At 30.1% G+C, this 10,085-nt stretch overlaps 2 protein-coding genes across 4 annotated transcripts; one reads left to right on the forward strand and one right to left on the reverse strand.

The window, feature by feature from the left end:
- LOC122527559 (protogenin-like) lies at window positions 1–6,102 on the reverse strand. 2 transcript variants are annotated; one of them, XM_043651847.1, is made up of 20 exons: window positions 5,692–6,102; window positions 4,646–4,908; window positions 4,441–4,573; window positions 4,207–4,363; window positions 4,050–4,124; window positions 3,725–3,951; window positions 3,505–3,650; window positions 3,260–3,419; window positions 2,918–3,202; window positions 2,654–2,818; window positions 2,387–2,578; window positions 2,128–2,312; window positions 1,910–2,057; window positions 1,732–1,830; window positions 1,501–1,654; window positions 1,301–1,422; window positions 852–1,214; window positions 492–769; window positions 309–416; window positions 1–227 (listed from the first exon to the last, which is right to left on the reverse strand). In XM_043651847.1, exons 1-20 carry the CDS (start codon window positions 5,756–5,758, stop codon window positions 18–20), a joined length of 3,537 nt encoding a protein of 1,178 aa, XP_043507782.1. In that variant the 5' UTR covers window positions 5,759–6,102; the 3' UTR covers window positions 1–17. The 2 variants fall into 2 exon arrangements, with proteins under 2 accessions (XP_043507782.1, XP_043507781.1); XM_043651846.1 differs by having other exon boundaries at window positions 2,654–2,821.
- A 137-nt stretch (window positions 6,103–6,239) lies between these two features.
- Window positions 6,240–9,527, forward strand: LOC122527571 (cell division cycle protein 16 homolog). Of its 2 annotated transcripts, none has more exons than XM_043651866.1 (11): window positions 6,240–6,314; window positions 6,781–6,933; window positions 7,099–7,251; window positions 7,349–7,508; window positions 7,581–7,833; window positions 7,901–7,980; window positions 8,059–8,148; window positions 8,225–8,534; window positions 8,677–8,839; window positions 8,916–9,108; window positions 9,199–9,527. In XM_043651866.1, the coding sequence occupies exons 1-11, from the start codon at window positions 6,297–6,299 to the stop codon at window positions 9,483–9,485; spliced, it is 1,860 nt and encodes a 619-aa protein (XP_043507801.1). In that variant the 5' UTR covers window positions 6,240–6,296; the 3' UTR covers window positions 9,486–9,527. The 2 variants fall into 2 exon arrangements, with proteins under 2 accessions (XP_043507801.1, XP_043507800.1); XM_043651865.1 differs by having other exon boundaries at window positions 6,256–6,680.
- The last annotated feature ends 558 nt before the right edge of the window (window positions 9,528–10,085 follow it).

Consider the following 10,085-nt stretch of genomic DNA (forward strand, 5'->3'; position numbering starts at 1 on the left):
TGTATTGCCTAATGGTTTCATCCATTTGGTCCAAGTGCCGGAACAGATATATACATAGATTTTGGTAAGGACGTATCTCCATCTGGACAACCAGAATTATTATTTAAACTGCTATTGCTACTGCCTAAAGTACAATTGACCACCGTAAGCTGCGTGCCATCTAAATCTTGTTCTGGTTCTTGTTCTTGTTTTTGTGTATTCAAGACAACATTGTCTATTGTTTTGTACTATATTTCAAAATATCTATTAGTTTTGTATATAAAATTATTTAATCATTTTGTATAATTTAAAATGAAAACTGTCTGTACCTGAGAATTTTTTGATATATGAATATCTTTCGGTTCACCATTGATTTCCCATGATGGTAATAAAGGTTCTTTCACACAAGACTCGAGAATTCCATTAGATTTGCCACCCTAGTGAGATATTTTCACAAAATTTTTTAAATATAGACTTCTGTTTATATACATTACAAACACGTGTTTACATACTTTCGTATCCGAATGTGGATTAGTTGTGATTGGAGAAGTAGGACAAAGAACAGCAAGTTCAATTTCATTAGGCGTCACTCTAGTATTCATCTGTTGACTCACTGATGTAGAAGACTGATCTGCGCAACATCTATTTCCATTCCGAATCGAAGTACGACCTTTTGTAGATTGCGCTGTTTCTCTCAAAATACGCGCATTTTCACATTTTTTTCGACAATAGATACTGCATAAACAAATTGTAATAAATCCAATACTTATGCTTACACCAAGAATTACACCTAAAGTAAATATAAAATGGTTATATCATTCAATTTTACCATTTCATTATGTTATATAATTTAAGCAAATAAATTTGTTTACCAAGACTTTGATCAGGTTTTGTATTTTGTGGTGGTTTTTGTTCATCTGGTGGACTTGGTACTTTTACTGAACCGCCAGTAATAATGATTATAGGATCTGACGGTTTACCATAACCGGCCTTTGTTGTAGCTTGTACCATAACAAAATAACGTTTTCCTGGAGTTAAGCCAGGTAAAGTTGTTGAAGTTTTATTACCAGGTACTGTCACATTTCTCAATGTTGCAGCTGAATCCATTAAGTCCATAGTATATATAACGAAATAATTTTGTATTATACCATTTATATTACTTGGTTCCTTCCACGCAATTCGTACTTTTGTATTATTTATTAAAAACCATTGTACTTCTTCTACTTTGCCAGGAACTGAAATTAATATTTTAAGTTACTATCTTTTTAATATAATTTTTAATATAAATGTACAAATGAATTCAATGTATTTTTACACTTACTATCTTCATTTGTATAACATTCTACAGATTCGCTATAAAATGTATTATTTTGAATGGCTCTTACTTTAAATTGATATAATGTAAATGGTTTGAGTTTATCAATATTTGCTTTCGTATCGTTCCTGTCAGAAATATGTTAAAGATATTTAGTGCAATATATTAACGTAAATTAAAATTTATAAAAAATTTATATTACGTACAATATAGAACATTTAGGGCCATCTGAATTTACAATATGAATTGCGTGATAACATAATTCAAAAGAGCTCACTTCATGAACGCCATTTAAAGACCACGTAACATTTATAGAAGTGGGGGAAACAGGAATTGCTTCCAAGGCCATTGGTACATTATCTGATTAATAAATAAAAATGATATATATAATTATTTCATTTATGTTATAACAAAATTTATATTGATAATGAACTTACTTGTATTAGGTTGAATAGTCTCAATTTGTTTTGTTAAACAGCCTGTTGTTTTATTAAAACTTATCATACATAAGCCCATTGTATAAGAAACATTCACATCTAAGCAAGAAAAAAGATAATTAAAAGAAATCATAATATAATAATTTTGATTGAAGAAATGATTGTGATCAATACTTACCAAGATTAGTAAATATATATTCGGTAACATTTTGTGGTAAAAAAATAGTTGCCAATTTATGTCCATTTTGATTCTCATAATAAATTTGCCAAAGATCAAATTCTGATTCAATTCTGTTATTTTCTTTAAAATTTATTTTCCATTTCATCTACACGACAAAATTTATTTCAATATTACAGAACATTAAAGAAATTTGATTAAAAAATTTGTATACTAACCTTCACAATTGAAGCATTTACCATTAATACTTGTACGTCCACAACATTTTTGATAATAAATTGATTAGGTTCAACAGATGGCATGATTACAGTAGTCCATTCCAATTGTGATTCGCTCATATTAGGCCAACCTTGTTTTGTTCTGGCTAATACTCGTAGATCGTATTGTGCTCCAGGTGTTAAATCTTTAAAAACATGATTAGTAATTTTTAAGCAATATAAAACTGATATAATCACATAAAAGAGAAAAAATTATTACCAGAAAATACATAAGATTCCACGTCGGCGGGTAAATGAAGAACCCGAGAAGATGGATGTTCATGCAATCTCCACTGTAATTTATATTGTACCACAACACCACGCGACTCTTTTTTGGATAACGGCTCCCATGATACATTTAACTTTGTACTACTAAGTATATTCACGTTTACTTTTGGTGCACCTTTAGGAACTGAATAAAAGAAAGATAAGCAATATTTTTCGTTTTTTGTTATGTTTATAGTAAATTTACATTAAAATAACGCACCACTTGGGGCTGTAGAACACAAAATGGTGGCTGATTGATCACTAGGACCATAATTGTTCCACACTCGTATATAGAAGGAATAATTAGTATATGGTTCAAGAAGCTTCGTCACTTCTACTGACGTAGAATTACCCGGTTCAGGTGGAGAAACTTCTTCTTTGCCTCCTTCTTTACGAAAATAACATATGAAATATTACAAAATATTATAAAACTTTTAACTAATTACTATTATATTTCTATACATATTAAATTTCTTAAACTTACCTACGGGACTATAATGGACGGTATAAGCTTTAATACTGCTATGTGATAGAGACTTTGGTGGTTCCCAGGAAATAAAAATTTTAACGGGTGACAGAGCACGACATTTCAAAGAGGTAGGTGCAGCAGGACTGTTACGAGACGTGTTCACTTGAAGCCGACCTGCGGCCCAAATTTCTCCTGCCGAATTTACAGCAACACATTGATAAATACCAGAATCCGATGGAACTGTTGCTGATATTGCCAGTTCCATTTTATTAGATTCTTTTATATATATCGTCCTACGTCCTGTAAAAATGTTTATACATGAGTATATAATACATACAGGCATTCCAATAACTTTACCATTAATTGTTATATTCAATGAATCCTTTAACCAATATATTTTAGGCACAGGTAACCCTTGTGCTTGACATTCAAATCTTGCAGTTCTTCCATTTGGACATACTTGATTTGTAGGTATTTTCACAAATGACGGTGGTATTAATATATCCACTGTTATATTCTAAAATATTTTTTGTACCATATTATTAAAATTATGAACACCCATGATATTTAATATTTAATATTTATTTTTTGTAATAACTTACTTGAATTTCTACGTTATTAGTAACAAAGTTTTTTACAGAGCATACATAAATTCCTGCATCAGATGCACTCACATTTACTAATGACAATATACTAATACCAATACTAGAATTAAGCAAAATGCGAGGTTGTGCAACATTATGATTATCTAAAAATTTGTAAATCATTAAACTTGTATACACTAAAATATCATTTAAAGTAAATTGTATGTATGTGAAATACCAATATAGCGAGGAATAAATGACCACATTATAAGCGGTTGTGGATATCCAGATGCAGCACATACTAAACTAAGATTCGATCCATTTAACAACCAATGATTATATGAAATTTGTGGAAATAACAATGGTGGTATATACGATCCGTTACCCTCTGGTCGTAAAATAACAGTTAATTTTGCTTCTTTACTTTTTTTGGTTTTCTTTAGGAATTCATTATTTACTATGCATCTATGAATATAGATAATATATATAGTTTACAAAAATGTTTTACAACATCTCTTTACGAAATGTTTTACAACTTTTTTACAACTCACACAGATACACACCTATATGAACCAGCATCTGATAATTTCGTTGCTTTTATATACAGAACACCTGGTGGTACCATTATATACTTACTACTGCAAATTAAACAATCTCAATTAATATGTTTCATTGTTTCAAAACAAACAAAAATTGTTTCATTGTTAATTATATACTTACTTTAAATTACTCTGATTGGGCAACAATATTTTTTCATTATGTTGCCACGTGATATTAGGAGGAAAAGGAATACTATCTATTAAACAAGATAATCTTGCAATTTCACCTTCTTGTGCAGTTACATCTTCTGGTGATTTTTTAAATACATGGGCAAGTTCTAAATAACATAATTATATATGTTGATGCCATTTATAAAATTAGACAGCTTAATAATGTGTTAAACAGAAAACTTACCTGCTATGTGAATAAATGTAGGAGATGATCTTAAAAATCCTAAATTAGTACGTGTTACACAACGATATTCATCTTTGTAATAATCTTTAAAGTTAACTGTAGTAGCATTTTTCTCTTTAAATTTCTGCACCATCTATTATAACAATAAAATGAAAAATTTAGTTGATTTAATTTCAAGATAAATACGAGATTCTTCAATACATACCTTATGTAAGTGAAGAGAACCATTTCTGAGAAGAGTACAACGTGCAATACCACATGGTGGTGCCGGTGCTCCATTGTATAACCAAGAAATATTTTGATTTGATCCACTTATACAAGTAAGTGTAATTCCTTTTTTCCCTAATATCACATGACCACTAGGTTGAATTTCTAATGTTATGCCTGAACCTTTGGTTGGACTAATGTTGAAGTTTTCTGATTTTGACAAGTTTTTGTTAGGTAGACCAGTTCCAATTTCTTTGATACCTAAAATATAAAATGTAAAATGCTATCTAAAAATTTGTTTTTACCTACTTTTTATATAATACTAATGACAATATATTGAGAAATTGATCAACTTTTTAATGTTAAAAACTATCATATTTAAAATTACAATAAATATCATCTTTCTTACGTCAAAGTTATGAAGGTGCGATTCAATATATTATATGATAGAATATAAAACAAATAAAATCTGAAATGCTCAAATAATACTTGAATAATGCTGCAGATAAAAAATTGAGCTTATAAATGATTTAAAGAATAGTCTCTAACGATTATAAAATCATTTCTACATTAATTTAAGTTTGTTAAATCATATTTATGACTCGATTTATATAATTAAGAACAAAAGAAAAAGACAAATATCCCATTTCTTTACTGAAACCATATATAGATATGTACCTGTTAAATTTTAAATGATCAAAATAAATTTATCATAATTCAATCACTTTTTTCCCAATCGAATGTACAAACATATTTAACTACTTGCTTGACAATTTATTTCCACGCATGTCATAGTGATATAAACAATCATCAGAAGACACGATTATTCCTCTCAAAATGTATTCGAAGAAATATTTAAATTTTGAGTTTGAGTTCTTATTTCAATCAAATAATACACAGTCCGTGAAAAAAAGAAAAAGATATCAAGATTATAACTATTGATAAGTTGTGTATGTGAACGAACGAACGTTAGACGCGTGGTCCAGCGTGTATCAGTTTGGCGAATATAAACAGATTAGAATGGAGAAGAGGAGGGAGACGCACCTGCGGCACAAGCGGGCTTTAGCACTTCTGTAAACAAGATGCTCAGTAAAAGTACTCGCGCCGCCATATATTCACACTCATTGGCACTAGTTTCACTGACAAATCTTAGCCGAAATACGCCGTCGATCTGGTAGACTTCCCTGCGAAATTCGTCGCCGCATGTTTGACATCGCCTTGCAAGAGTTTTTGGCTGTTCCGTTTGCCGAACTCTTACCCCCCTTTCTGCTTTGCTCTGGCTTCTCACATTATCATTAATGTTAATAATACGTCGTCACCGAAATTCCGAAGACGCCGACAATACCGAGAGTTGCACGGACGTCACGAATTATGCACGATTACCTTCGTTTGCATTAGCACGCGATTCATTCGTTTCTTGCCATCTTCTAACTCTCTAGTCCCCCGGTTCGTAATTTCTCTAGCGAAGGAATAATGTACGAAATTTTTGATCGCAATCTATAGCGCCAACTCGTGCGGGAAATTTTTGAAGCACGATGATATGTACATATTTCGTTGCGCAGCGCCACGTGCTACGTTCTTGTCCAATCACTCTACGCGTTTTGACTAATAATTGTCAAGAACCGTAGGTGACCGTAGTTACGCAGAAAATGATCGATGTTTACAACGTGCGTGTTGTTGTTGTTGTTGTTGCGTTGTACCGTACGATTTAAAAATACGCGCTGTCTGCGTCAAATCAACATTATGTGACTACTTGATGTTCAATGAAATCTAAATTTGGCAAATTTGGAATAAAATTTGATAATTTTTATGTGTAAAAAAAGTACATAGTTTACGGTACCATACAACAACAAGTATCTTGGTGTATACAAACGTTGATTTGTTAAGAAGGGAATACGTAACCTTCAAAATTTAAATTAAATATGGCGCGTCAAAGTGTTGATGCAGATTGCGAAAAAATGAATAATTTGTCAGACAATAAGAACATTGACTTAGATAATTGTAGAAAATTAATTAAATCGTACATCGATTTGGTAAAATTCTAAAATTCATCAAGTTTTTTTTTAAAGACTTTGATTTATTGTAAGCTATTAGAAAATACTGATTTATTTACGATTATTGGTTTATTTACAGCATCTTTATAGTGCTGCTTTATTTTGGGCAGATAAAGTTGTTTCATTAAGTAACGAAGATCCTAAAGATGTATGCACCTTAGCACATTGTATGTATTTAATGAAACAATATCATAGGGCTGCTCATGTGATCAGAAGTCGTGGACTAGAAAAGGTAAACTTGATTTGTAAAACTTTTGATTATAATGATTACTTAAACTTTGATTATAAAGTTTTGATTATAATATTATAATGTATTTGTAAATAAATGTAAATATTGATAATAATATACTAAATGTTGATAGTAATCTACTTATATTAATCTGATACTATTTTATAGACAGACATACTGTGTCACTATTTAACAGTAAGAAGTTTATTAGAAGCAAAAGAATATAATGAAGCATTACAAATTATTAAAGAATCAGAAGTATGTACAAATATAACACAGTCAGGTTTTGGAGCAGATGTATTAGAAGACGCACCAAAAAATGTGATTAAGTATAAATAATGCTTATAATTTCTTCTAAATATTATTTCTATTATTTGATAGAATATTATTTTATAAATTGGTATGTATTTTATAATAGGTACAAAGTTCAATATTGTATGTAAAGGGAAGAATATACGAAGCTTTAGACAATAGAGCAGTAGCAACTGATTGTTATAAACAAGCTTTACATTGTGATGTGTATTCATATCAGGCATTTGAGGCATTGGTTCATAACCAAATGCTGTCAGCTGCTGAAGGTAGTATTGAAATGTATTGGCATAAACTTTATATAAAAATGAAAATAATTATAATACATATAATTTGAATAGAAAAGGAACTTCTGGAATCTCTTCCTTTTGGTGAACAATGCACAGAAGCTGAAGCAGAGCTTTTACAACTATTGTATGAAAGTAAATTGAAAAAATATCAGGAGCCAAACACAAAGCAACCACTTGCAACATGTAGTGTTATGGGAGTTCTTGTCACAGACAGATTATTAGGTAATTTGGATATGGAAGTTACAGAAGCGGAGAGATTGTATTATAATTGTGATTATCATAAATGTTTCTCCCTTACAGAAAGGTAATACATGTTTTTATGTATATAGTATAAATTTATATAATCTTATAATTTCTATTGTATGTTTTAGAATATTAAAAAAGGATCCATATCATAATTCATGCTTACCAGTACATATTGCTTGTTTAGTAGAACTGAAAAAGACTAATGGTAAGTATGTGTGTTTTCATATAAAAATATAATACACAATTAAAAACAAACTTTATACATTATATAATCATTTTTCAGCTTTATTTTATTTAGCCCATAAATTAGTTGATTTATATCCAGACATGGCCTTAGCATGGTTTGCAGTTGGATGTTATTATTATAGTCTAGGTAATTATCATTTTTATTTCATAATTTTAAAATAATTTGTATTCTTATAAGATATATTGTATTGTTTTGATAACAGGAAAAAGTGATCCAGCTCGAAGATATTTAGCAAAAGCCACAGCATTGGATAGATTATTTGGTCCAGCTTGGTTAGCTTATGGTCATTCCTTTGCAGTAGAAAATGAACATGATCAAGCAATGGCTGCTTATTTTAAGGCTTCTCAATTAATGAAAGGTTGTCACCTGCCACTTTTATACATTGGACTTGAATGCGGTTTAACAAATAATCTTAAATTGGCTGACAAGTTTTTCCAACAGGCTCAAGGAATAGCTCCGAATGATCCATTTGTTATACATGAAATGGGAGTTATATCTTTTTATAATTTAGAGTAAGTACTGTGACATTTATTTTTAATATGAAATATGCAAAAAATATGTTCAAAATTCATTCAACGTGATTAGTGTACTTCCACTCTTCTCTGGTTTTTGGAAATCTGCCTAATTTATCAGTTGTCGTTTCATCGAATACAGTTACAAAACTGCTGAACGGCAGTTTAAAGAAGCCATGAGAAGAATTCAAGGCGGACTAAAGGATGTTATTCTACCTAGTAAATGGGAGGCACTTCTAAATAATTTAGGTCATACTTGTAGAAAAATGAAGAAATATGAAGAGGCGCTGGAATATCATCAACAGGTTAAGAAATTGAATTCAAATAAAAATAGTTTTTATGAACCATTATATAAATTCCCTAATTCTCTAATAATTGCAGGCATTAATGTTAAATCCATTAAATGCGTCAACTTATGCAGCAGTAGGTTTCATTCATGCATTAATGGGAAATACACAAGAAGCTGTTGATGCTTTTCATCGAGCACTTGGACTTAGAAGAGATGATACTTTCACAACAACTATGTTAACTTATGTTATGGAACAACTTATAGAAGAATCACCTCCATATCCTGGTATATATGTATATATATATATATATATAAATTTAATTTTATATTGACTATAATATACATATATTAATTGACTATAAATATACTTTTTAGGTGCACCAGCTGATATTCCAAAATATGAATATGCTGCAAATGAACATCAAGAGACAGATAATGCAGAACCTGTAGAAAATGCAAATAATATAGCTGGAGCAGGAAGTCAAGATATTGATAAATTAAGAGTAAATTTATTTTCTGGATGGGGAGAAGATTCCAGTAAAGCTGAGGATAATACTTCTGATAAAGTGGAACGCAGTTCCCGAGACATGGTTGTAAATTATTCCAATGATATTAGTTCCGAAGTTGAAATGTTGGATTCATCGACTGCTCATATAGAATAAAATGCACAAATCTTTTATATAATAAATAAAATTATATATATATATAGTAAAACAGTTGTATTGTTTCAAATATTCCTTTCATATTCAAACAATTTTCCTTTATTATTTATTGTATTCAATACATATATGTTTAAATAATTAATATTTACTTACATAACTTGTATTATTTTAAACAAAAGTCATATATATAATGATAATTTTTAAAAAATTTGTAATTGTAATAGTTTTTGTCGAGAACATTTAATATTCTATCGCTAACCATAAATCTTTTTTTTTCAAAAATTTTCCTTTATTTAATATATCATTTAGCAAGATATCAAATTTTGATTTGAAATATTACATGTTAAGTAATAAAATTTTCTCTCATTGCATAGACGAAATTTCACGAAGGGCGCATTCGCGAACTGCGCCGGTGGTTTCCAAGGATGGAACCAGCGAGTGTAAGGGGGAAAGGGAGGAACAGAGATCTTCAATTCAGTTTGCAGAGTGGAGCAATGTGGAGAAGAATGGGCGTTCCGTCTCCATCGTCGTTTCTGTATCGTCACTAAATCAAACCTAAGAAAGAAAGAAATTTTACTTTCAAAGAACCAACAAATTAAT

Source organism: Frieseomelitta varia, unplaced genomic scaffold (assembly GCF_011392965.1).
Source record: "Frieseomelitta varia isolate USP_RPSP 00005682 unplaced genomic scaffold, Fvar_1.2 scaffold_227, whole genome shotgun sequence".
Classification (NCBI taxonomy): domain Eukaryota; kingdom Metazoa; phylum Arthropoda; class Insecta; order Hymenoptera; family Apidae; genus Frieseomelitta; species Frieseomelitta varia.

What these genes read in the sequence shown, in the direction of transcription:
- LOC122527559 (XM_043651846.1), bottom strand. Translation starts at nt 5,758, where the DNA reads ATGGCGGCGCGAGTACTTTTACTGAGCATCTTGTTTACAGAAGTGCTA. An exon ending in TCAGATGCTGGTTCATATAG is followed by an intron (nt 3,952 to 4,049) that starts GTGTGTATCTGT and finishes CTATATTCATAG; the next exon opens with ATGCATAGTAAATAATGAAT. An exon ending in ATGTTATACAAATGAAGATA is followed by an intron (nt 1,215 to 1,300) that starts GTAAGTGTAAAA and finishes TATTAATTTCAG; the next exon opens with TTCCTGGCAAAGTAGAAGAA.
- LOC122527571 (XM_043651865.1), top strand. Translation starts at nt 6,570, where the DNA reads ATGGCGCGTCAAAGTGTTGATGCAGATTGCGAAAAAATGAATAATTTG. An exon ending in GAAGTCGTGGACTAGAAAAG is followed by an intron (nt 6,934 to 7,098) that starts GTAAACTTGATT and finishes ACTATTTTATAG; the next exon opens with ACAGACATACTGTGTCACTA. An exon ending in TAGAAGACGCACCAAAAAAT is followed by an intron (nt 7,252 to 7,348) that starts GTGATTAAGTAT and finishes ATTTTATAATAG; the next exon opens with GTACAAAGTTCAATATTGTA.